The 27,221-nt window shown below is 46.6% G+C and overlaps 1 protein-coding gene across 1 annotated transcript in view; it reads right to left on the bottom strand.

Annotated features, from left to right (window-relative positions):
• The window catches only part of BIRC6 (baculoviral IAP repeat containing 6), a 1,973,616-nt gene that overhangs the window by 895,872 nt on the left and 1,050,523 nt on the right, over positions 1-27,221 (bottom strand). The window contains exons 38-39 of the mRNA XM_085609819.1: positions 26,948-27,081; positions 7,454-7,607 (exon numbers count right to left, since the gene is read on the bottom strand). Coding sequence (XP_085465945.1) covers positions 7,454-7,607; positions 26,948-27,081 — 288 coding nt within the window. The remainder of the gene's footprint in view (positions 1-7,453; positions 7,608-26,947; positions 27,082-27,221) is intronic.

Genomic DNA, 27,221 nt, shown 5'->3' with positions numbered 1-27,221 from the left:
CATGACGCGGAGGAAGGCGCGTTCTTTTGTGTGCCTCCGGGTGCGTGGGTGGCGTCGGCGTCCGCTAGGAAGCCTGGGAGCTGTAGTCTCCCCCTGCTAACGGCCGCGAGATGGAGTAGCGGCGGCAGGGGAGACACACAGCGTGAGGGGCGCAGATGCGGCGGCGGTAGCGCAGGCTGGACAGGACAGCAACGAAGTCCCCCAGCAGGTAAGGCGAGGTTTGAACCTCTGATTCTGGTTCCCGCTCCCCCGAGGGAGCCGCGTTCTTTTGTGCGCCTCCGGGCGCGTGGGTGGTGTCGGCGGCCGCTATGAAGCCTGGGAGCTGTAGTCTCCCCCTGCTCACGGCCGCGAGATGGAGTAGCGGTGGCAGGGGAGACACACAGCGTGAGGGGCCCAGGAGCAGCGGCGGTAGCGCAGGCAGGACAGGACAGCAACGGAGTCCCCCAGCAGGTAAGGCGAGGTTTGAACCTCTGATTCTGGTAACATGTGTGGGTGCAGAGCGAAGGCGTGGAGAAACAGGTAGGTCCTAACAGACCGAAAACCATCAAGGCATAAATGCAGGTCCACAGTCTTGTATAAAACTAGAAACTAGAAACGTTACTTATCCTTCCGATGAGTATCCAGCGGTCCTCTCACCACTGACGGCAAGCCTGATGAAAATGATAGGGTGAAGCGCCTTCCAGACACTCCCACTCTCTAGGTTCTATTGAGTAATCCGGGTGAAATATGCGTTGTTTGTTCCAAGCGCTATCATAAGCGCGTGATTCCACCAACACGGCAATCTCTAATCCAGGTTCAACACACTTCGGAAACAAGGAACTCTTGGAAACCTCGCCCGGGGTCCTAACGTCGATCCTCTTTACGGTGCTCCAGGTGCTGGAAGGGAGCCAGGTCGCTGATCCGTCTCAGCGTCTGTTCGTCCTCCTCAGTGTCTAAGCCTCACGTAGCGAGCTGATAGGAGCGAGCCCAAACCGGGGTCGCGCCGCTCTGGGGTAGTTCAAATTAATGCCCGCATCACAGGTTTTGCAATATTTTTCCTGGGCTGGAAGATGCCCACTGCGGTACTTTGTTTCAGATGATCATGTTTCTTCGGGATGGTAGGCCGACTCAGGGGTTTTTGAGTGAACTCTAGGATGTGTCCCTGATGAATGATATCTAGGACCCATTTGTCCGAAGTTATTGCTAACCATTGCTGGTAATATTGAGAGAGGTAGTGGGTTTGATGAGGTTTGAGTTGTAGCGAGGTGGGAAGTGCTCTGAAAGTGTAACTGTCGTCTACCATCGTCTTGTGACTTTCCTCGTGCTGGAGGCCTTCTTCCGGCCGACTGTTGATATGGTACATTATGTGATCGGTATTGCTGCTGATTTGCATATTGGTGATACCCTTACTGCTGGTAGGATTGATATCTATAGGATTGAAAAGACTGCCTTTGCTGGTATTGGCCTCTTCCACCTCTGTTTCGAAAGGATAGATACCGCTGCTGTTGCAGTGTTCCCAGAGAGCGTGCTGTGTCCATGTCAGCCTTGATCCCTTCAAGCGCATCATCTACGTGCTTCCCAAAAAGATTCTCACCATCAAAGGTCATATCAACAATCTTGGTCTGCATTTCCGGACGGAAGGATGTAGCTTTCAGCCAGCCTTGTCTGCGAAGAGCGATTGCCCCTGCCATCTGCCGGAAAGCCACCGAAGAAATGTCCATGGCTATATCTATGATCTCTGATTTGCAGTGCCTCTTCCTTTTGATCGACTGGTAGATGGTCTAAAAAGGTTGCTAACTCTGACCACATTTGTCGGTCATAACGACCTAATATAGCTAGAGTATTTAAAGCTTTGATGGACGTGGCCGCCATTACAGCAAAGCGTTTCCCTGTACTATCCAGTCTTCTACCCTCTTTATTAGGAGGAGCCGAGCATGCAGCCGATGGAGTCCTTGAGCGTCTTTGGGCTGCTTGCATGACCATGGATTCTGGTCTCGTGGCCAATTAAACATGCTGGAGACGATTCCGGAGCCTTATATTTTTTCTCCATTCTCTTTAATGCTGCAAGCAATGAAGTAGGGCTCTTCATAATCTTTATCCCTTCTTTTCATATGTGGTTCACTATTGGGATAGCTCGGATTGATTTTCTAGCCGAGACGGCGCAACGTAGTCATCCCATTCATCACCCACAGGTGCCTCATCTTGAGTCAGCTCTCCCTCTTCCGGCTGGTCCTCCACATCACTTTCTATATAGTCATCCCTGATGGCTATTACTGTTGGAGGTAGTGTCTTCTGCATAGCCTGTGGTGGCTGTGAAACTTCCGAAGAAGGTGCCACCTGCTGCTTGCTCTGAGTGGAAAGTGCTGGAGCATTAGCTTTGGGAAATCACTTGTAATAGTCGCCCATCATGTGTCTTAGGTCTGAAATCAATTAAATTGGTATTGAAATGGTATCTTCCCGTGGTGGCAGAATATTATCCTCTTCCTCCTCAAAATCATAGCTTTCCTGAAAGGATTCATATCGCTGTGATTTTTGAGGTGGACGATCCTCAAAAGAGAACTCAGTCTCAAAATACTCTGATTTTTCTTGATCATCGTCTTCATTATCTGTGTCTGGACATTTGACTGAGTTATGATGGACTATAAGCAGGCCCATACGGACCTTCCTCCTCCGATTCCTGTAATTCTAGTAAATTAGAGAGTGGAAGCTGTAAAATTGTACTCCAAGCTGCCAACTCAGATGACCTCCTTCCTGATTCTGGCGTCATGGTAAACGTTTTTGCCTCCGTCGACGAGATCGTCAACGGTGTCTTCCTTTTTATCGCTATAGTCGTCGACGAGTGTTTAGTTGTTGGCGATTTAAAAACAGTCGACGGCGGGGTCCGTCGGCGGTGAGGTAGTCGTCGAAGTTCGTTTCGGCAACGACGGTGTCTTCGTTGTCGTCTTCGAAGCGGCCGTCGACGTGGGGAGTGTTGTAATCCCAGCCGTCGCCAATGGACACAGAAGTAAATGTGCCTCTCTGTCTTTTAAAGTTTTCGCAGAGAAAGTTCTGCAGTGCTTACCATCTTTTGGAACATGCTTAGGATGTAAGCAGTACAGACATTCCTTGTGGGGGTCTTCAGAAAACAATCTAGCCTTCCCACAGGATCTTCATGGTCTAAATAATCTTGTTTTTAGATCCCTCAAACATTTTTCCCAATTCGAAGAAAAAGACAATACCACCTCATGAAGAGAAGTCTGAAGACAAGCAGGGCCAAAAGTTCACCTGTTGAGAGAAAACTGAGCACATCTCAGGGAGACTCCTCACACTACGTGCGGTAGAAATTTGAGGTTGGATGGCTCTGCAGGAAATTGTGGTCCCAAGGGCTGGCGTCTCATTGGCTGTCAATTGAACCTTATAAAGCGGACAATAGATAACAAAATTGAGTCCCCTTTACATGGGGTTTACAGTAATTCTTCTTCTAATACTGCTATATTTCTAATTACCGTGAGTCTCCCACCATGATGACAGGGAAGATTCAAGCATGTGAATCAATGAAAGATTGAATGCTGGAGAAATAGTACTCACCACCAACGCAAATTATCCACAAAAATGTAGTCCCCCTAAGAGAACGCTGGGTTGCGAAAGTTCACAATCATGCAAACAACCACAATCAATTTCTCCCCTCTACCCAACCAACCTTACCCATCTAACCATAATAATTTTGTGGTACAAGTCACTCACGTCTTTCAATCTAGCCCTTGCCCCTATCCATTGAAAACATTTATTTTTTAATTCATTCAAAGTTTCAACCTTATCTACTGGGATCGGGGGGACTCCTATCAGGGCAGCCACATAGGGTATGCAATCGGGTGGCAGATCCAAAGCCCGGAGAGGGGGGAAGTGGGAGGGGTGGGGGGGAGGGGTTGAACTCTATTTTCCATTTATCTTTGTTGTTTATGCACAGATGCATGGTTATTATTTGTGTTGTTATTTTCAGCCAATATAGATTTCTGAGTCCCTGAACTTAGGCTAGTGACCTCCTCCATGGATCCCTCAGCTGCCTCTTCCTCACCCTTCACCTCTATGCCAGTTTGAGTGGTCAAATCGATTAGAGAACTAGATATCATGTTGGACTTCCTCTGTTCCATGGCAACCAATAAATCTTTAATATCTCTATAGTTTGTTGCCACAGACCCAATACCTCCCTGTACATTCACAGTGGACATGCTTACCGTGTCACTACCCCCCCGTCAATCGTTTTCCTGTCTTAATGCCCCTCCTGAGGGGGTGGTAACTTGGAGTGGTCCACTTGCGGACCCTTTTGTTTAGATTTCTTTTAAGGGAGAAACTGTGGGGCAACCTGGGGATGGTGCATCAATCTGGACGGAGGAAAGACATCCCCTGAGAGCTGTACTGACCTTTGGTCAGTAACTCCTAAGTATTATACCTGTAAGTCTGTAGATGCTTCTGCTAGTGCTCGAGGGCAGTGGACTCTGTCATCATGGCTACTTTTATAGTTGCCTCAAGTTTGGCCTCAGTGTGCCTTATCTCATTGTTTAAAGCTCCCAATGCCCACGTTAGAACATTTTCAAGGAGGCTAGTAATGGCACATCTCGTCGTGGTCTGTTTCCTTATACCCATGATCACTATGGCCAGAAGCCGTGTTCTTAATTAACAGGAAGAAATAACTGTCTACCAACTTAAAGCAGGTCTTATTTATCAGTTCTCTCGTTCAACAAGGTCCCAAAAGCAGTTAAAGGGATTCAAGATCAACAGCTGTTACCAGCGGTAAAAGCCATGGGGTGGTGTCCGGCCCGGCCTGTCACTGATGGGCACAAACAGGCCCCCTGAGGTCCAGGGTTCGCCTGGGCGCGTTCCGCATTGCTGGAGAGAGCGCGGCGCTATGTAGCGCCTCCTTCCCTACCTCTGGCGCCTCCTGGCGTGGGTGGCCATGGGCATTGGAGTCCTGGTTGGCGTGAAAACAGGGTCATTTTGTAAATAATGTACTGCGTTGCGGGAGAGAACGCAGCACTATGTATTGCCCTGATGTCCCGTTCTCCTGGCACCTCTTGGCAGGGGTGTTCCTGGGACCTGGAGTCCTGGTTGGCGTGGAGGCAAAGTCCTTCTGAAAATAACACCACGTGTTGCGGGAGCAAGTGCAGTGCTATGTATCACCCTGATGTCAGCGCTTCTCCCCTTCCTCTGGCGCGGGTGCCCCTGGAACCTGAAGTCCTGGTTGGCGTGGAGGCAAGGTTCTTCTGAAAATAACGTCCTTTTCAACTCGGGGAGGATCATGGAGAACAAATTAGTATTCATCTTCCTGGAGGAAGCTTCAATCAACAACCTCTCAGGAGTAGGATGCGGTGTAATCAGGGACGCGAGGTGATGGTCTGTGACGTCTGGCCATCTGCCTGTTCACTGGTGGGTAAGAGCAAGGTTTAGTCCAAGTGCCCATAAAAGTAGGAGTTAGGGCTTTGTTAAACTGTAGTAAGGGCTCAAACGAAACCAGCTGAGGTCGTAGCAATTCAGTAAGTACGTTAGTTTTAACCTCTACAAAAGGAAGTTGTAAATTTAGGACTTCAGCAGCACATCTGATGACTTCAGCAAAAGAAGGAATCTTTTCCGTTGGCGGCCTAAGGGGGGAAATCAAAGTTGTAAAAGGTGAAGCAGCATGCACACTCACCTCTTGTAAAACCATATATAAACTTTCATCCACATAATGTGGTGGGGAACTCATTCCCATCATCTCCACTGTTATCTCCCAATGGCAGCAAGCTTGCGTCAGATTCAAAACCAAAAGGTAGGGGGAGCAACTGAGCATGGCTCAATGGTGGAGGGAGTAGTTTAACTAACTCTGACTTTATGGTAAGCAAGGTGCACTGGAGCAGAGTAGGAGCAAAATCAATTTCAGGGTCAAAATGAATATGGCTCGGGCTTGGACACTGGAGTCAGCAGAAGATGCCCCACAGGTGATATCAGGCCTGACTTTGAAGAAAAACGGACTGAAATGTCCTGGAGCAGGAACAGAATATTTCACCATTGATGGTGCAGAAATCGAGGTGGGCTCCAGAGGCTCAGATGACGCTGAGGACTGAACCACTACACGTAACCTGACTGGAGGCCCCAGTAGAACCTGGAAGAGTGCCAAAAATATGGAACAGTTCTTTCTTAAAGGTCTCGATGTGGTACGGCGTTGCCATTGCAGGAGATCTCAAGTGCATCATGATCAACTGGAGGATCCAAATAACAGAGATCGGGAGCGAGACAGGGTGGCACCTTGATGCCCTTGCAACTTCTCTTTAGATAGTGTGTGCTTGTGTTTCTGTTTGTTTGAACTTTGATTTCCAGAATGGCCTCAACTGCAAAAAGGACCTTTCATAGGATGGGCTTTGAGAGCGCGAGTGCATCCACGTCCTCAAATTGAGAGGGGAAACGGGTTTTGAGTGGCTTCTTTTGATGTTCAGCAACGTACAGCTTCGCTTTATAGTCACAGATCGCCATCAGGTGCATGACGGTACATTTTCTTACTCCACTTCAACTTGTGCCGAGCCAAATACCAGAGAGAGACATTATGAGGGTCCATCACTGACATCTGTTTACAAGAATCACAGTATGCTTTTAAGCTTGTAGTTTTAGACGACATCGCTGACTTGCACACTGGAATTCAGTTTGAAAAGCTCATCAAACCAAAGAAAAAAAGACACAGAAAGAAAGGAAATGTCAGTATGTCAGTGCACAGGGGTGGTGCTTATATGCGGCTCCGCTCCATCAACTCTGAGGCGAACAAGCCAACACGGAGCTGCACAGCACTAACTCGCATAGAGCAGGAGTAGTGGTGAGAAAATGTGAAGATGCAATCTGGCACCTGGGGATAGTCTAAAGATGAGGAATCTGCGGTTAGATGTATTCATCAGAAACGGTCTGCAGCTCCAGCCATCATATCAAACCCTTTCCCAAAAAAGCTTAAATAAGTCAGGAGTGCACAAATTGCCCTACATCAAGTAGAAAGCCCACAATGCCACTGCAGGAACACGTCTGAGTCTGCTGTGCAGTTGCAAAACAAAGATGCTGCCATAAAAGGAAACACTTTGACCAGTCAATGCTATCCCACCAAGAAAACCTTTTTCAATTTTGGGCGATACAAAGATATGCAAGCAGATACTCTGCCCCCAATATGTTCAAGGATATACACTTTTCAATGCAGTCACTTAAGCAGAGGAAGTATAGTGTGTTATGACATTTGAATAATGAAACTGATATTTTTTTCTATATGCAATTGGTCACCGTACTTCGTTAATAATCTCAACCAACAAACAATCAAGCTTAGAAATAAGGTAGCTAGGGAAAAGTTAAATTACACAGCTACATTAAACAATGTATAAAAGTGATAAAATCGTCACCCTGAAAAGCCCATTACCGCACCTAAAGCATGAGCACAAGAGAGAATCAATGTAGTCTACTGGGTTTCAGAATAATAAACACAAGAAATTACCTTGAGATACAGATACTGTCACCATCTGAGAGCCATTCTTTTCAGCTGTTGTTGGTGGCTTTGCTACTGGTGTTCCAACACCACCAATGTAAGAGGTGAAATGGTAGGCGCCATAATCTGCACCCCAGTAATCATACCACGTGCTGCTGATAGGCTTCAGCAAAACAATAAAAACAGGAAGAAACGTTAAAATTGAAATAGGAAGTTTCTCTAAACTGAAAGTCTTGAAATTGCAAAATATTTTACATTTGACATGAAATTGTTACAGAACAAATTATACAAATTTGAGTTAAGCTCCAAATGAGTTGCCTCTTTCAAACCAGGTAGGAACTAAGCCAAGCAGAATATACTCTCTTATTTGGAACTATCAAATAGACAGAAGGTCCATGAGCCCAACCCGGCCTATTTGTTGCAGTACCACATGGCAGTGGTGTTGTCCGTGAATACCTGCACTAGCCTTCCCTTGATGGAGGGTAGAAAGGCTTTCAATGCTAGTTGGAGTGCTCAGTGCTCCAACAGGTTGATGTGGAATCCTAGGCCTCTGATCTCCACCTCTCCCAGATGGCCGCCCCATCACAAGAGTGACTCATTCTGTCACCACCATCAGACCTAGTTGGGGAAGGGGTCTGCCGCAGACCCAATTGGGGTTTGTTAACTGCCACTGCCTATCTTTTGCAGTGCTCTGCAAGATCTGGACCATGTTGGAGACATTTCCCTGATGCTGCACCCACTGAAATTTCAAGTCCCACTGCAGAGCCCACATGTGGCAGCAGGCATGTGTCACAAACTGGATGCAGGAGGCCATAAGGCCCAGCAGCCTCACCGAAATCCAGAACAGAGGGTAAAGCATCGGTATCATAGCCTGAATATCCTGGACTCACCATTCAGGAGGATAAGCTTGAAACCGCGCTGATGAAAGGGAGCATCTGAGAAGGGGTCACATTGATGGGGAACACCAAAGAATGCAGGAGGTCTGCCGTAGTCTGGAGGTGAGAGACGTCTGCCTGGGATGAGCCTGCACTTAACAGACAGTCTTCGAAATAGAAATAGGTGAAGACTCACAACCCTTTTCTTAACAGATGGGCTGCGACCATCGCCATCACCTTGGTGAACACCCGAGAGGCGCTGGTAAAGTCGAAAGGGAGCACGGTGTACTGAAAGTGCTTGTGGCCTACCGTGAACAGCAGGTAATGTCTATGGGCAAACAGGAGGGGAATATGGAAGTACGTGTCCTGCAAGTCCAACACTATCATCCAGTCTCCTGGGTCCAGGGGAGACAAGACATGAGCGAGCGTGAGAATTTTGAAGTTCTCCTTTATTAGGAAGAAATTGAAAGGGCGCAGGTCTAGGATAGGACGACAGCCCTTGTGCTTCTTGGGCACCAGGAAGTAGCAGGAATAGCAACCACGATCTACTTCTGGTGCAGACACCCTCTCTATGGCTCCCTTGGCACCCAGAGCTGCAATTCCTGGCGGAGTAAGGAGATATGGTCCTCTGTGAGCCTGTTGACAATAGGTGGCATGTGTCGAGAGGTATTCATAAGGACAGAAAGTAGCCCCTTCGGACAATCTGGAAAACCCAGCGGTCAGATGTTTTCGACCTCCAGTGGTGCAGGTGGTTGCCTCTCTTGACTACCACTGGGTATCCATGATGGTCAGGGAGCAAACTAAAGAGGCTTGGAGGCTGTGGCTGCTGGGGCGACTGGTGAACTGGTCCGACCTCTGGCTGCCTGATCCACGAGGCCTGTGGGAACCGCGTCATGGTCACGTAGGGGCTGAGAAGCTCGCATGCTGTGGTGGCTGGGTAGAGATGTGTCAGGAAGCTCCTTCCATGGCCATGCAAGGAGCGAAAGAGGGACTGGGGTTGGCGGGGGGGCTATGGAAAGGCCCAGGGAACTGGCCGTAGCTCTGCTATGCTTGAAGCGCTCTAGCACTGAATGAGCCTTGTATCCTTGGATACAGAAGCCATCAAAGGAGATGTCATGAGCAAGGCCTGGACATCCCCCTAAAAGTCGGTAGTGCTCAACCAGCAGTGGCACCTAAGGGACACAGACGATTAAACTGCTCTGCCTAGAATGTCAATTGTAATCCAGCCTACAGCGAATGGTGGACATAGCTGAGTCTCTCCCATCAGCAATAGTTGGGTAGAGTATGACTTAGGCCTCCCTCCGAAACCATATGCAACCCAAACGCAATCAAGTGCCAGAGTGAGTGGGAGTATTGGCCCAAAAGGTACATGTTTTTCACCAATCGCAGTGCCAGGCTGGAAGAAAAAAACATAGTCTTCCCAGAGGTATCCAGCCTCTTGGATTCCCTGTCGGGTGGTGTGGTAGAGAATGCGTCAGTATTTTGTTTGGAAGTGGAAGTTTGGCCCACTAAGCTCTCCGGTGCGGGATGTTGAGTGAGGAACCTGGGGTCCCCTGGGGCAGGGCAATGTCAGCGGGCATTTATTCTATTCAAAGGATCCCCTGTGCAGGGATTGGAGCAGGCCCCAAGTAGGACGCCCATGAGGGCTTCATTAAAGGGGAGAAGTGGTTCAGAAGTGGTGACTTCCGGATGAAGCACTGCAGTCAAGACATACGTCTTGACAGCCATGGAAGGCAGCTGAAGGCCCAGGACCTCAAATGCCCTCCTCACCACCATAGCAAATAAAGCTCAATTCTCAGTAGTCTCAGTAGGTGAAGAGACCAAGCCAGTATCTGGGAAGGTGTCCAGTCCACGGCCGCCTGATAGATCCTCACACTAGGCGATATCATTGGCGTCTACAGGCTGGTATTCATAGGGGTGCAGTAGCCCATCCCAATCTTCTGCAAGTTCTTGCCCTTAGGAACAGGACTCAGGCACCGACCTGGATGGAATGGCTGAAGCTGTCTAATGATGCCAGTCCAGCTCCATTTCGGGATTGTGGATGAGAAGGGTGGCGGTGCTTCCGATGGGCTTTGGCACCCCCAGGGACATTATCAGTGGGGCCAGCGCTGGGGAATATCAAGGCGGCTTGGTCGGCATCAATTCCGGATCTGTCCATGGATCTAAGGGGCAGAGAGCAAACCAGTCAGCAGAAGACCAGTAGGGGCTCTCCAAAACCTGTGGAGACCACGGCCATGCCTGCGGGGATGAGCCGCCGGAATATGGGGTGCATGGCCTCGTAAACCTCACAGGGTTGGGTCAGGGTCGCTCCGGCTCCAGAAAACTCAAGGCGGGGTTGAGACTGCCCAGGTGCAGGCTCAATCACGGAGCCAGACCTTGACTACCAACGTTCCCTCGTCTTGTTGGAAGACTTTGATGGACGGGGCAAAGTCAAAAACCTGTTGACTTCTTGTTCTTTTACCTGTGGGACTTACCCGAACACGCAAACGGATTCGACTGCAACAATGAACCATGGCTCTGCGACAGATCCCGGGACCTTCCTCTCGACCGGGATCGAGACCGTTGCGGCGTCGCACATTGAGCAGCAAGGAGCTCCATCAAACCCATGGAGCAACAATCGACTGAGGTGTTGACGTAGGGGTCACATTTGAGACAGTAGAAGCAGACGAGGTGCAGGTCTGTCACCAACATTTTCTGGTGCAGGTGCAGCAGGACTTGAACGCAGGCTTCTTCATGGACCTCCCTGCAAAGCCATGAGGCAATGTCTCAAAAAATTATTCGACACAAGGTCGAAAATGGTCAGTCAAAAAGTGACTGGGATAGCTCTTCTATGGATCTGCACCGACTGATGCAGAAAGAAAAGAACTGACATCAGCGCACTTGGTGGCACCTATATAGGCACTGCGCACGTTACTTCCAGCGTGATGATTCCACACAGAGTGAAACGATGTCACCTACTGGCGTGCAGGAGTACTACTCACAAACATTTCCGGATACAGTCTGATGCCTGGGTATATTTCTAAGGTAGGGAATCTGAACCTAGAAGTCTCTATCAGATGAACTTAGGTTCAAAAGAAGCCGACATTTGCATTCACGTCAGCGTGCTGCAACAATGAAGTATAGCTTTTGTCATGTAGACGAATCGGGAATGTCTGCTTATTGCAAGAAGGAACAATGATGCTTTTGTCACAAACTGTGATGAGAATGCTCCTCCTTATTTTGTTGAGACCAAACTTTACAAAGAAGCACAGACAGGAGATGGGGAAGGCATGCCAGGGCACATACAAGAAAGGATTGGGTTGGGGGGAGGGGGGCGGGGGGGGGGGGGGGGGGGTCTTAGTCGTCAGACATACAAATTTCATCAGAGTGAGCCAGTACTTAATATCCCCAATTTGAAGTCCAAGTTAGAAGGCCTCTAGCTCACACCAAAACATCAGCTACCACTAATGGTTAAGTCATTTCATGGCCTGATGATGGGAATAATGGTGGTCCACTTTGGGTGGACTCCTACAGTCCAAGCGGACCTGGGCAGACAGCTAGACGTGGAAGTGCCTTTAATTACAAGCCAGTCCAGCCTTTAGGTGGAGGAGAACGGCTGCGAGGCGCACCTGTGGCTGGAGGTGCTTGGCCCGTAAGACTTTGGTGTCGGCGTGGGAGTAGTGGACCCACGGACAGGCAGTACGTGGTGGGACGGGGGCCGGCGGAGGGCCTTGGAGGTCCTGTGACTCTTAGTGGCGAAAGCAGGTGGCGGCTTGGGGGGCCACGGCGGGAATTCCGGAGGAGCTTTGACTCCGGGAGGCTTTGCTGGCCACTCGAATCTTGGTAGAGATGGTGTGACGGGGGGCCTTGGAAGGAGAGTGGCGGGGCGACGGCTGCCTAGCCAATCGAGATTAGGGGCTGTGGGGGCTGTTCTATTCAAAGGGACCGAAACATACAAAGATAGACACTGGCTGCTAACTTTTAACTTCCCGGGGGTTATCTGATGTGAGGTGACTGAGTCTGGACAATATGCTTAATGGATGGCGAGAATTTCTGGGTTCATTGTGATGTGAACAGGCTGGGATGGGAGTTGTTCACCCCGTGCATTTCTAGCATTTCAGGGGGGGAGAGAGGCACTCTGCCATGTTCGGGTGTGGGTTGTTTTGAATCCACGGGCAGGGAGGGGGGAAGTGGACTCCGAGAGGGCACACTGATTATGGGGGGTGATTACAATATGACCTTATATGACACCGTAGATTGTCACCCACCGAAGTCAAGAGAAAAAGCTAATGCTCTCCTGGCCGACTTTGTGCAGGCACTGGGTTTAGTGGACGTGGGTCGCGCACTTCACCCGACGGGGAATTTATTTACATATTTCTCTAGTGTCCACCGTAGTCTATCATGTATCGACTATCTCCTCACACATCTGCCGTCGATAGGTAACTTCGCCCAATATAAAGTTCTACCCAGGGGCATTTCGGACCATTCCCCGGTCTGGACGGAATATACACATTGGGAGCGAACAGCACGTTTCACCATTGTCCTCAACCCCTGGCTCTTACGCGGACCTGACATCAGAGAGGAACTCCGCAGGCAAACGGAGAACTATTTTGCTGAAAATGTGGGATCAGTCGACTCCGCACAAGTACTCTGGGAAGCATACAAAGTGGTTCTTAAGGGACACGCTTTGTCCTTAAAGACGGGCTATATTACCAAGAAGTGTGAACTCTTGGCCCAGGTAGAGTCCGACCTCACCGAACTAGAGCAGGAGCACTTACAAGACCCCTCACCGACCATAACTCAGACTCCAACTGAAGCAAGGATACAGGATAAAAACAAGGGAGCAGATGGTGGCTAAACATAACTCCACTCAATGTAGACTGTATGAACTTGGGGATAGGGCTGGCAGGACACTAGCGTGGCTGGAAAGGCACGAACAGGGAAATAGGTGGGTACATAAACTGACGACACCGAGAGGCGAGGAGGTGCTACATCCACAAGACATAGCGGAGAAATTTGCTGATCATTTTGAACAAATATACGCCCCCTCCACAGGCTACACGTCGGAGGACTCTCGTAGGCTTCTAATCGATAGCCGTATACCGAGCCCCTCGGAGGCGGAATGAGAGACCTTGGAGGCAGACCTTTCAAATGAATAAATAAGCAAGGCCCTAGGGCAAATTAAATCAGGTAAGGCGATGGGGCCCAACGGGATCCCGATAGAGTTCTTGAAAGCCATGGCCTCGTTGACAGTGCCACATCTGAGAGCCATGTACGAAGAAAGTCTAGAGAAGACCAGCTTACCAGTAGATCAGCGGCTTGCCACCATCGTGGTCATTCACAAACATGGCAAGCCGTCAGATGAGTGCGGCTCTTACAGGCCGATTTCGCTGATTAACGCGGAGACAAAGGTGTTGGCAAAAGTCCTGGCGAACAGATTAGGGACTGTCATTGCATCTCTGGTCCACCCAGACCAATCAGGCTTCATGCCAGGGAGGAACACGTCACTTAATATAAGGCGGCTCCATAATGTGATGGCTCGTAGACAATATATTGAAGAGGATGCGGCGGTGCTATCTCTTGACGCCTCTATGGCATTTGACTCTATTGAGTGGCCATATATGTTCAAGGTCCTAAAAAGGGTGGGACTGGGCCCCAAATTTATAGCTTGGATACAATTCCTGTATAATGGAGTGTTGGGGCAGGTGAGAGTTAATTGTTCTACATCCAGGATTTTCGAGTTACGAAGAGGGACCAGACAGGTATGCCCGCTTTCCCAGTTGATATTCGCCCTCATGCTGGAGCCCCTCGCGGACTGGGTCCGTAGAGATGTGATGATACGGGGATTGCAATGGAAAGAGGGAGTGGAAGATCGAATTTCCCTGTATGCGGATGATATACTCTTATACCTTGCGTCCCCATACAAATCGATTAGAGTTCTGCTAGACATATTTACAAACTTCGGTAAATATTCGGGATACGCGATCAATTGGCGTAAATCAGTCTTGTTTATGCTGCGAGGGGTAGCCCCTCATTTACCGGTAGAATGTGCTGTTGCAGTCGCAACGGAGGGGTTTCGATACTTAGGGATATTTGTCACATCGGATCAGGCCTGTTTTTATAACTCCAACCTGGTCCCACCTTTGGCTCGGCTACGATCAGATGTAAAACACTAGATATTTATGAAGGAGATGTCGAGGAACATGGCGGCGGCAGGCTGACGCCCGTCGTAGGAGTCCTGAGGCCGGCAGATAGGCGCAGCAAGCAATGCACGCTACACGATGAGGAGTTTCCTACCATATAGGTGAGCAGATATCGGTTGTCTCCTACCTTATCGACTATCGGATAACTGGCTTTCATTTTTATTTTCCGCTGGTCGAGGTGTTGGGGTGAGGATCCGATCCATTGCGCTCGGAGGCACTAGGACCCTGGAGACACGGAACGGAGACTGACACGGACCCGGATGTTCCTCTTCGACGCTGAAGCAGCAGAGGCAGTGGTGCCGGTGGGGAGAGACGAAAGCTTTCGTGAAGCAGCGCAGGAGGTGAAGAAGATATCGGCTTTGCAGCAGACCGGAGGAAGTAGGAGAACGCTCTGGTGTAAGGCACGAGCTGCTGTGATATCGGTTCAGTTCCGTGGTCCGGTATGCCGCATTTCCTTTCCCTTTTGCCAAACAGGAACAAACAGGAACAACATTGGTAGTGAGCTTTCAAAAGGGGAGGGCGGTTCTTATGACTACATGGATCTGATTTCTGCGGAGACTAACTTAGATACTTCCTGTAGCGCGGTGGATGAAGCAGAGAGGCGTGGTAGTGTTGAAGTGCATTTGAGGAGGAAAGATTCTAGTGACCCCCGTTTTGTACATAGAGCGTCATCAAGATCACCATCAAGAGGTAGAAATAGATACCAATTGAGGTCTCAGCGGGAGCTTATGTCAAACGGGGTACTAGATTCCGGTATTAAGGAGGGTCCAACTCCGCTTACTCTACTTAAGAAGAAGAGAAAGCAGGGAGATATTAAGAAAACAAAAGCCCCTAGGGGTCTTCAACCCCAGAAGAATACACCATCACTTAAGACTTTCTTCAAAATTATGCAACAGACTAGGGCTGGAGATGGGGGGGCTGTACCAATACAGGGAAGTAGTAGCAGTAGTTCTCCTTTAGAGCTGATAAACCGATATGCACCCTTAGAGAATATGTTAGTTCCGGAGGGTGATGGCGAAGGTAGAGGTAGGGGCCAGCCTTTGGCAGGTGGCTTACCTCTATCCCAGCCCCAAAATCCACATCCCTCATCAGGGGCCTCACCTATTCCGCTTGTAGATGGTTTGATGGGTAATTCTGATGGAGAAGAGAGTGTGCTAGGTTCCCTGTTAAAGTCCCTGAAGGATGACCTTATGGCTAAATTCGAGATTTCTGAGAGTAATCAAAAGAGCATCCATGACAGATTTGATACTCTCGAGTCCAGGTTGGATGATATCTGTGCCCGTACTGGCTCGTTGGAGCTTAAAGTTTCTGCATTGTCAGTTCAAGAAAATACAAAGGTAATTAACACTTTAAAAACGCAGAACCGGTCTCTCGAAATGGACATGGAACGGCTAGAGATGCAAGCGCGCAGGAATAATCTCAGAATCCTGAAGATTCCGGAAGGTGAAGAGCGTGGGGACATCAAGGATTTTGTTTGTAAACTCTTGAGGGATGGGGTCTTGAAAGACCGCCTCGATATTGTTTTGGAGAGTGAAATTCAAAGGATGCACAGGGACCCGTTCAGACTACATCAAGACAGGAAAGTTCCGAGAAAGATTCTGGTGAATTTTCAAACCTATAGTGTGAAAGAACTAATTCTAGGCAGATGTCTATCTAACACCAGTCTCCTCCATAATGCACATCCATATCAAATTAGATCAGACATTGGGGGGAAAACTGCGCAGAGACAGTGGGAGTTGGGCTCTAGAATGCCAGAATTAAGATCTTTAGGTGTACAAGTTCAGATGAAATTTCCTGCCCTTCTGAAAGTGATGTGGAGGAACAAAATGTATAATTTTAGCCAGCCAGAGGATGTAGACATCTTCTTATCCAAGATAAAAGAAGAAGGAGGTAAGGGGAATTGAATGTGAATATGAAATAAGAGAGTAGAGTGGAAAATAGTTTCTGAAGGAGAGAGGTATGTGGGATAAAGAGGAGAAAAAAGGGAAGAAAAAAAAACCCCCATAGATATGAGATAAAATAAAATAAACAAAAATATGGAACATAGGGGTAGGAGTTAGGAGTATATAACTAAATGTTTCTGCTGTAAGAACAACTGGCATATGAAGTAATATGTTTTGTGGATGGTAACTCCTATTCTATTTTATGTTTTATTTGGCGTGATTTTTGCATGCTGTTGCCACTGGGGTCTGGGCTCCTGAATAGGCGATTTCAACGCCAGGTGTGAAGGGTGGGTTCCTCATGGGAGGGTGTGGGAAGGGGGATAGGGGGGTTAGAAAATGTGTAAAATTGTTCTCGTATTGCGCAAGATTGTTTCTTCATGTTAATTGCTCTAGATGTCTGGTAAGATCAGGACGGTATGAGTGGATCAGTTAAGATAAAATTTCTCTCCTGGAACGTCAATGGTCTAGGATGCAGCAGGAAACAACGGAGGGTTTGTGAGTATTTAAGGGGTACGGAAGCCCATCTTATTTTGTTACAGGAAACCCACCTAGAGGCAAAATTATGTGAACAAGCTTATCGCACATCAGGGTGGGTTCAGGATATATTATGTTCACATCAGACAGGTTGTACCAGAGGTGTTGCTATAATTATTAGATCAAATAGAGGGATTAAAGTCCAGAAATGGGAAACATACAATTCAGGAAGATGGCTAGTGGCGGCTCTCTCTATAGCTGGATTGGTTTTCACGTGCGCAGTGTATTACGGCCTGAATGATGATTCGGGTTCCATTTTAAAATTGAATGCATGCCTCTTACAGTATCCTGCCCCGGTTATTTTAGGGGGAGATTTTAATTTGGTTTTTGATGGGCAGGTTGATCGGACCTCAAGGGCTAAATATTGTGTTTCAACTAAAACTTTGTCATCATTGAAGTATATGATGAAGGATTATACGCTTTTAGACATTTGGAGAGTGAAAAATCCAGTTCAAAGAGAGTATTCCTTCTACAGCAAGAAATATAAGCAATTTTCAAGAATAGATTTTTTTTGGGTGGATCAATCTTTGCTTTCTAATACTGTCTCGACTGCTTATATTCCGGTAGGCCTTTCAGACCACTCAGTGGTCGAACTTGTTCTTAGCTTAAGTCTTACAAATACAGTGACTAGATGGACACTCGATAGATCACTTCTCGCGGGTGACAAAGTGACGGCCCTAGTAAGTTCGGGAATAACCGAGTTTTTTTATTTTAATCTTGGTTCTTCCACAGTACAAATGGTTTGGGAATCCTTCAAAGCTAATTTAAGAGGCTTGTTAAGCTCGCAAATGTCATACAGGAGAAAAATGCGTAAGAGAGAAGAAATAGAGGATATTAAAGCTATAAAAGACAAAGAATTGGATTTACAAAGGGCTGCTTTGATAGACAGGGAGAGGATCCCCAAACTTGAGAGAGAACTGTTGGAACTACAAGCAGCGTTCAGCGCGAGGTGTGATAAGATCAATAAAGAAAAATGGGAGGCTAGCAGGTTGAAAAATGTTGAGTATGGAGAAAAGTGTGGAGCCCTTCTTGCCTGGAAATCGAGGGCGGATAGGGTTAGGAATAATATAAAGGCTGTAGTACAAAGGGATTCTGGCTTATTAACTTCAGAGGATGAATTGATTAGAGATGAGGCTATGGGGTTTATGTCTACTCTATATCAAGAGGATACTAGAGTTGGATTGGGCGAGGTAGATGAATGGCTCAATTTGGTTAATCTGCCTCAACTGACAGAGATAGAGAAAATACACTTAGTTAGCGAAATCAAAGAGGGTGAAATTTTGGAACAATTAAAGAAAATGAGTAGAGGGAAAGCTGCTGGCCCAGATGGGCTCCCGATAGAAATTTATTCTGATAACCCTGAAATAGTTGTTCCCGTTCTGAAGACACTTTTTAATAGTATTCTTTTAAATGGAGAGCCTATCCCTCCATCTTGGTCGGAGGCTACTATAACTTTGCTAGTTAAACCAAACAAAGATCCACAAAAACTGGAGTCGTATAGACCAATTTCATTGTTAAATTCGGATCTAAAAATCTTTTCAGGGATATTGGCCACTAGATTGGCGAGATCAATTAAAACAATTGTACACCCCGACCAAAGAGGGTTTATACCAGGGAGGCAGCTCAACGAACTCACGTTTCAAGTTTTAGGAGCAATTGATTATGCTGAAGCAAAAGGGCTCCCGCTGGCCATTGTAGCAATAGATGCAGCCAAGGCCTTCGATCGGGTGAATTGGGGGTACCTTTGGGCCTCTTTGAGGAAGTTTGGCTTCCCTCTATTGTTCATTGAGGCAGTTAAATCCTTATACTCTGGACCTCGTGCAAAAGTCTTAGTGAATGGGGGACTATGGGATTGGTTTAATATTACTAGGGGTACAAGGCAGGGTTGCCCCTTGTCCCCATTATTGTTTGATCTTTATATAGAGCCTTTTGTTTGTACACTTAGAAGAGATAACACAATTATTTCTTTTAAAATCGGCAAACTGGAGTTGAAAACCGCACTGTACGCAGATGATCTCTTATTGTATACGTCTAATCATGTCGAGGACATTCCACGGCTTTTTGAACTAGCAGAGGAATTTGGAAGAGTCTCGGGGTATAAAGTTAACAAGGAAAAAACGGATATAATGGGTTGGAATAATTTAATCCCGATAGAAGGGGCTAAACAAAAAATCAGATACTAAGGAATATTTTTGACTCAGAAATTAGCTGATATTTCTAAAACTAGTTGGTTGCAAGTTGTTAAGGAAGCATGTAAGCTAATGTTGAGATGGGGAAGTATTCCGCTTAATATCTACGGGAGAGTAAATCTCGTTAAAATGATTATCCTCCCCAAAATAACGTTTCTTTTTAATGCTATCCCTTTACTATTTAACTATAAGGATATCGCCTCAAATTAGACCTAACCCTTCCCTACCCACCAGAGTGGGGACTAATCATTCTAATTCTTCTACCAAACCAATTTTACATTCTCGCTCTGCAATTAGCCAGCCTTCTTTTCCCCAAAAATCCTCAGTCCCTGCCCAGCTGCTTCCATCTTCCAGAGCGCAAGGATCTAGAGCCAATCAACAGCCAACTGCCAACAGTCAACTGTTTACATGGGAGTCCCCACGACTAACGGTTACGAGAGTGAAGAATCCCTAAAAAATAAGGTGATCCACTGGATCCGCCATGTCAGAGGCTGTCGTTCCCTCATAAGAGACTACTTATTAAGGGCCCGAAGACTCAGTTCCATTGAGTCCCCTACGGACATAATCGAGCTGACTCTAGCTAATTACAGCTTAGCAGACGACCTTATTGCTCTTGAGTATAGAACCTCCTCCCCGGACTCATCTTCCATCCAATTCAGACGTTTTCTGCCATTGCCCATTGTCCCGGTTGGGAGGAGGGGTGGGCTGTCACTTCAACATCTCGAGGGCTTATCAACTCTGGGGCAAATTGACTGACTGACTACACCATTAACTATACCAACAATTCCAAATAATTTGCCACACGCCATCTTTACCTCTAATTGCAGACTGTTCCCCCAAATACATTCTCCCACCAACCTTTGTGAGACCCCGGGTGAAGTCGGGTCTCACCCGATATCCCCATCCATACATTTATTGGATCCGGTTATTTCCCCATCCTCAGCTCCAAATACGAATCTAAAAATTATTTCATGGAACATCGCTGGTCTGAAAGCTAAACTCTCTCTACCTGACTGGAATAATTTTATTGCTACTTTTGATCTCTGTATATTTCAAGAGACCTGGAGTCTCATACCTCTGTATAAATCTGGATATACTTGTTATTGTGTCCCAGCAGTGTCTTCTGGTCGCGGACGCCCTTCAGGAGGCCTCATAATCTGGTTAAATATTACCCTTTCCTGTAGAGTTCGACATGTACATAGTCCTTCCTCGGACCTGTTACATATAACTTTGAGTGGGCTGAATGGGGGGCCCACCATTGAGCTCTTCAATGTTTATAACAGGGGCACCCAAGGAGGAACCAAGTCCCCCATTCTTACTACTTTGGGAGAGGAGCTTTCCTCTTGTCCTCCCAACTCATTTTTATTGGTCGCTGGAGATTTGAACTGTACTTATGAACCCCTTGCCTCCGAAGATATTCTGGAGGTTGAAGAGGACGATGCCAGGTGGGGTATACCCTCCCTAACTGTTCCTCCAGTTAAGAGATGGTCACCGGTGATAATCCAACTGAATGCCTTGATTCTAGAACATGGGCTGAGAGCTGCTAATGGTCGACTTCCTTCCGATCTCCATGCAGCATTTACCTTTAATAGAACCTCTAGCCCATCTCGAATTGACTATATTTTAATTGATCGTAGACTTTGGCATTATACAGTGGACCTGGTCATTACTTCTACCACCGATAGTGACCATAACCCCCTGTGCTTTACTCTAAAGAACCCATGGACCCCTGACTCCCCAACTTACGACCATCATTGCTCACTAGAGATGTGATTCCATCTAACTGCAAAAGATTTCTTAAATGGCCTAAAATTGTAATGGATGAACAAAAACTTACATCCATAAATGAAATACTGTTATCAAAAACTGCAGAACTTAGGCAAGCCTGTGCAGACCCTAATGAGATTATCAAGGCCGTATCTCTACATGCAGACACCATCGAGTTAATTGGGTCCTTTTTTTTATCCTCCTCTACTAATAATACTAAAAAACATAAATCACCAGGTACTTGGTTCAACTCCGAGTGCAGAGCTAGCCGGAAAGAGTTAGCAACTGCTATTAAATCCAAGGATTGCCCTTCAATTAAAATTGCTAGGTCTGTATATAAGAAGGCTATAACCAATGCAAAGAGTGCCTGGGAGGAATCTCACTGGCTCGCCCTGAAAAATGCCAGTATAGCCAGGGACGGAAATACTTTCTGGAACCTTTGCAGATATTCGAGAGGTTCAGATCCCGATGCAATCCCCAATCACATCACAAGTCACGAATGGTTTACTCATTTCTCGAATCTCTATTCAGACGACGTTGTCCAAAGCCCCTGTGTTCTTCCCTCTACTACTCCAGGGGACCTTACTCTGGTCAACTATGACGCTTTTACAGAGTCTGAAGTTATGTCTGCTATTAATAGATTGGTCCCAGCCAAAGCTGCAGGTCCAGATGGCCTGCCCGGCGATCTGTTTCGTTCTAATCCTAAACCTTGGGCTGTGTACTTTACTCTTCTACTTAATGCTTTTCTCAAGGGGCTACCTATCCCTGAGTCATGGAAGGGTGCAGAGGTCATACCAATATTTAAGAAGGGCTCCAGGGAGGATCCTGCTAACTACCAACCAATAAGTCTTATTGATGTTAGCCAGAAGGTGGTTGGCAGGGTCCTACTGGAGCGCATTTTATCTTGGGTTACTGAGAACGGTATTTTGTCTCATTATCAGGCCGGGTTCAGACCATTTACGAGCACGATTGACCAGGTCTTTAGGCTGCTATTGTTATATTTGAAGTTTGTATTGATTGGTAAGGGCAATCTCCATCTAGCCTTCATAGATCTTAAGTCAGCCTTTGACCTGGTCCCTCGTGATCGTCTTTGGTCTGTCCTGCAAGAATTGGGTGTCCCGTCTTCTATTCTTGACCTCTTGGTCCGCCTCCACGAGGGTAATTTCTCTAGGGTGCGATGGGGTTCCCAGGCACAGAGAACTGAAAAGATCCCCGTCAACAGAGGAGTACGCCAGGGCTGCGTATTGGCGCCCACTCTCTTTTCACTTTTTGTGAATGGAGTGGTGAGATTCTTGTTAGACGTTCCAGCTGATGCTCCTGCCCTGGCGGGGGAAAAAGTTCCCACTCTCCTCTTTGCAGACGATACCCTGCTGATCTCTAAGACACCAGCAGGGTTACAGAAGCTCTTAGATAGATTTCATCTGTTTTGTTCAATGAGAGGCTTGGCTATCAACACATCTAAAACCAAGCTCCTCTCTTTTAAATCACATAAATCCCCCAGCATACTCATTACTTCTGATGGAATTCCACTCGAACATGTCAAATTATTTGACTATCTAGGCATCAGAATTACTGACACCTTAAGCTGGAGACCCCATATCAACAAAATGCTGTTGAATCACAGGCGAGTTACGGGAGTGATTGCAAAAGAACATCGCTCCTCCAGGAGCAAGCCAATCACTCCCGCCCTAGTGATTTATCAGGCTAAAGCTGTGGGTTCGGCCCTCTATGGAGCCGAACTATGGGGTTTTGACAACATTGATGAAATCACTTTGTCTGAGAACAATTTCCTGAGAGAATTAGTCTCAATGGCAAGGGGTACCCCTCTGAAACCACTTTTTAGCGATCTGGGCAGATGCTCGTTTAAAGACATCGCAAGGCTACGCCCACTGTTATTTTGGGCCCGCCTATGGCGCACGGAGCTGGCCAAGTACACTGAAGGCCTAAGGGAAATCATGAACACTGCAGGCTCCCACAAAATAGGTTGGCTCCGTAATATTAAAAAATCTTTTACCATGATTGGATTGAATGAAGCCTGGGAACATGGAGCCCCTGTGTCCAAGGAGGACCTTAAACGAGCTTATTGGGCCTGGATTGATAACCAGGACCTTACCAGCTCCAATCTAGGCAGGCTAACTGAAGCTTTTTACTCCCACAAACAGTCTGTCAGCTTTGAGCCTTATTTAGAGTATGTACTCAAACCTAGGGACAGATCTCTGTATCTCCAATTCAGACTTGAGACCCTCCCAACCCGCGAATTTACTAACAAATGGAAGCCCCCCGACCAGACCATTGACTCTTGCCCGATATGCACAGAGAAAGTTGAAAGCATAGCCCATATTATGTTTGAATGCCCAGCGTATGCCAACCCGAGAAAAAGATGGCTAGGCCCTGCTTGCCGTCTTTTGGGTGTTTCTAATTATCGCATCGCTCTACGTATTTTACGTTCAGACAGAACTTTGGTGCTAGTCTATGCGGTGGCTAAATTCTTGGGTTGGTCCTGGATTATTAGAAGTAAACTTACCAGATCGATTTGTTAACAAGCAAAATGCATTTTTTCCTTCTCCTAAACTGTCTTTTTAACTACTTTTTTAAACATTTTTAATATTTTATATGGATACCATCCAACTCAATCATCAAGCTACTAATGTGATTTGCTGTAAACTTTTCTATTTTATTGAATTGCTATCTTTTAACTGTTTGTATGTACATGCTTTTATGATAATCTTTTTATCGAAATAAATCTTTTTGATTGATTGATATCACCTCTCTTCAAGGAAAAATTAGTTCAGTTATATGGGCCACCAAATCGCCCAGGATAGCGTGGAAGAAATTGAGGAGGGGTTTGAATGTAGGGGGATTGTCTCTACCTGACTTGTTAATATACTGCCATGCCTTTAATTTTAAGAATTTTAGAATTCTAGTTAATAAATTGGACTCTTCTTCACAAGGGCGCCTTTTTCAGGCTCTACTATATGACCAACCACAGGGTCTTGAGTGTTATCTTCTTAAATTTGGAGACCAAAATTTTTTTTAAAAGGTCCGCCTCAAGATTCTACTAACAGCACTTAAAAATTGGGGATTTATTCGGAAAACTCTCGGGATCCCTTATTTCAATCTATATGCCCCAATTTGGGATTCCCCAGGCACTCCTGAATGCCTCTTAGATCAACTATCTCAGCCTCTTAAAGTAGCAGGGATCAAAGTATGGGGAGACCTGTGTTGTGAGTTTAGGCTTATGGATTGGGAGTCTCTAGCAAATCTAACGAATGGATCCCTAACTAGGTTTAAGTTCTACCAACTGTCTGCGTGGTGGGTTAGACAATCTTGGGGACCGACAGTTGATTTCCCAATCTTTGATTCTATTTGTAGGGTGGGAGGCTGGAAACGGGAAGTCTCGTTTTGGTATCAAACACTGGTCGGTTATGGGGATTGTTTAATATTTGAGATAGAGAAACTTTGGGGCAATGGCCTAATAGGGAATACGGAGGAGATACAAGAAATTTGGAGAGACTCGTTTCGCATGTCTCAGAGAATCATTAAACCCGCTAATTTGAGGAGAAACCATCTGTTTACAGCTTATAGGGTCTATTGGACTCCGGCTAAACTGTCCCGGGTTTCATCTGATAATTACTTTTGTCCAAGATGCAAATTTCCGGCAGCAGATGACACCCATATGTTTTTGAATTGTCCCAAGATCTCCGGTTACTGGGGGTCCGTTTGCCGTTTTTTAGAAGAGCTTTTAGGTGTACCAATCACTAGTTGTCCCAGATTGATCTTTTTTGGTATTTTACAAGGATATAGTACAAATATTGCTGCACAACTCGTGTTTTACGTGATTGTCATTGCCAGGAGAGAAATCTGTAGACAATGGAAGTCTGAGATTCCTCCTAAATTTGTTGATTGGCTAATCCACATAATATTTCTCAAACAGTCAGATATCGCGTGTGATCAAAGAAATCCGGAGACACTTTGGTCTCCTCTTCTGGCCTGGTTAAAGAAAGACTGATGGGTCCAATGATTAAGCCAGGGGTCTGTGGTCCATCCTTTCCTAGCACCAACGTGATTCCCAGTGGTAAACGGAAATGGATAAGGAGACAGCCCTTCTCTGGGGGAATCCAGCGGCTGCACATAGGCCCCGAGGGCAGGAATCGAAATGGTCGGTGTGGAGGGCCTGGATAGTTCCCATCTAGAGCAATCACTATCTGGCGTATGTATGAGGACTAAAAAAAAAAATTAAAAAAAAAAGATGTAAAACACTGGAGGACTTTGCCTTTGACTTTCGTGGGGAGGGCAGCACTTTTTAAAAGGTTAGCCCTTCCTCGTTTTCTCTATATACTGCAAAACTGTCCCCACAGCGTCCCAGATTCGTATTTCAAAGCGGTTGAGGGGGAGATCCGCGCGCTGTTTTGGGATGGCAGGGCCCCCAGAATAGCACAGCGAAAATTGACAAAAGGCTGGTACGATGGAGGCATAGCACTCCCTGACATACAACGCTACTACTGGGCGGCGCAATTGGCGACCGTCAATCATTGGATATATCATCCTCCGGATGATCCAGCGTATGTTCTGGATCGGTACCAAATGGACCGCTCAGGATATCTGGGGGCCCTGTACACCACGGGCAGGAGAAACAGGAAAGATCTCTTTGGCCCTACCCAACATACAGTGGAAATTTGGCATCTGGTCACTTCCCGGCTGGGATGGATGGATGGATGGATGGATGGATGGATGTCCTCTCAAAAGCCACGCCATTGTGGGTTACCCGTAAGCTAGGTATGCTGTGCTACCAGCCCGGCTTCGATAAGTGGGACCTCATTGGGATATCGGCAGTGAAGGACCTGGTTAAGAAAGGCGCAATACTCACCTTTGGTGACCTCCAGAAACAGTATCATCTGGCACAAGGGGAATTGTACAGGTATCTCCAGATTCGACGTGCGATCCAGTCAGCGTTTCCCTCTCTTAAAGACATTCCAGAATCGTCACCACTGGAAGATCGCCTATTAGACGGGCCCCTTAACTCGAAAGCAATATCTTTAACTTACAAAAAGTTAAGTAATAATTTGCCGGACACTTTCCCGAAGCTTAGAGAAAGGTGGGAAGCAGACATGGGCCCCCTGGATGACGAGGACTGGCAGGCAGCACTGATGTCCCCACGAGAGGCGGCTATCACACAGAGATTTAGACTGATCCAACTTAGGATACTCCACCGATCATATATCACAGGGAAAGTTCTGGCGATAATAGGGGCAAAACCCGACGACCGATGCATTAAGGGGTGTGGCGACAGGCTACATATGGGGAGAGACCGACCTGACGGAAGTTGAACAGCAGTTCACCACACTGGGCTTTACATTGGTAAAAAGAGAACTTGCTAGAGAGTGGGGGGAGTGGGCTTGCCACGAGCCACTACGTGGGCCAAAGAAATGGACAGATGTATGATGGCAGAAACCGAGGTGTTCAAAGCTAGGGGATGTCCAAAGAAATGGGATAAGAAATGGTCACATTGGAACAAATATCGGGGGGATCTATGTGTGTCGCTGGTTGTCGAAATGGAAATGCATAGGCAGATGGGTTCAACAGGAAATGTTTAGTATGCACGAGGGAATTGTACGGCTACTCGACTATCTGATGTAAGTTTGAATATATCGTCCAAACCATTCATGTATCGCTATGACTAAAACCAATAAACAAAGTGACATGTTTTGTGCTGAGCATAACATACCAGGTTGACCACAATGATAAAATCAGATGCAGGATGGTATATGGAAACCACAAAAGGAACTTTCAACCCTCCACTGAGCAAGTAAATAGTGTTTAATTTCGCCTTGCACACAGGAATTTAAACTCTAAAAGGCCGTTTTAGGGACATGAACGATCTACTACTCACTGCTTCTACATAGAAAAGTGTTATCTCGCATAGACTTAAAAAAAAAAAAAAACACATCTGAAAATGAATGAGACAAACATGTATAAATATGCAGAAGTAATGAAAAAGTTGTTTGTACCATACCTTGAAGACTTTGACAGCAAGGGGATCTTTTTCCAAGTCAATATCTAAAGGATCAATATCCACTTCCATCAGATCTTGAAGTAATTCAAGGTCAATGTCTTTTTCCTTATCCAAAGATGATAACGGTGGAGCCCCTTTTGGTGATAAAACAAAAAGTAATAATCAAGCAACAGGATTGTTTTCTCATAAGACTTCACAATATAGTAAATGTCAGGGGCAGAGACCAATCGGTTAACCATATCAGCTTAGTTCAAGACACAACGACTAAATGAAG

The sequence above is a fragment of the Triturus cristatus genome, chromosome 6 (assembly GCF_964204655.1).
Source record: "Triturus cristatus chromosome 6, aTriCri1.1, whole genome shotgun sequence".
Classification (NCBI taxonomy): domain Eukaryota; kingdom Metazoa; phylum Chordata; class Amphibia; order Caudata; family Salamandridae; genus Triturus; species Triturus cristatus.
The sequence above is the reverse complement of the archived record's forward strand: the minus strand, read 5'-3'. Positions and strand labels throughout refer to the sequence as shown.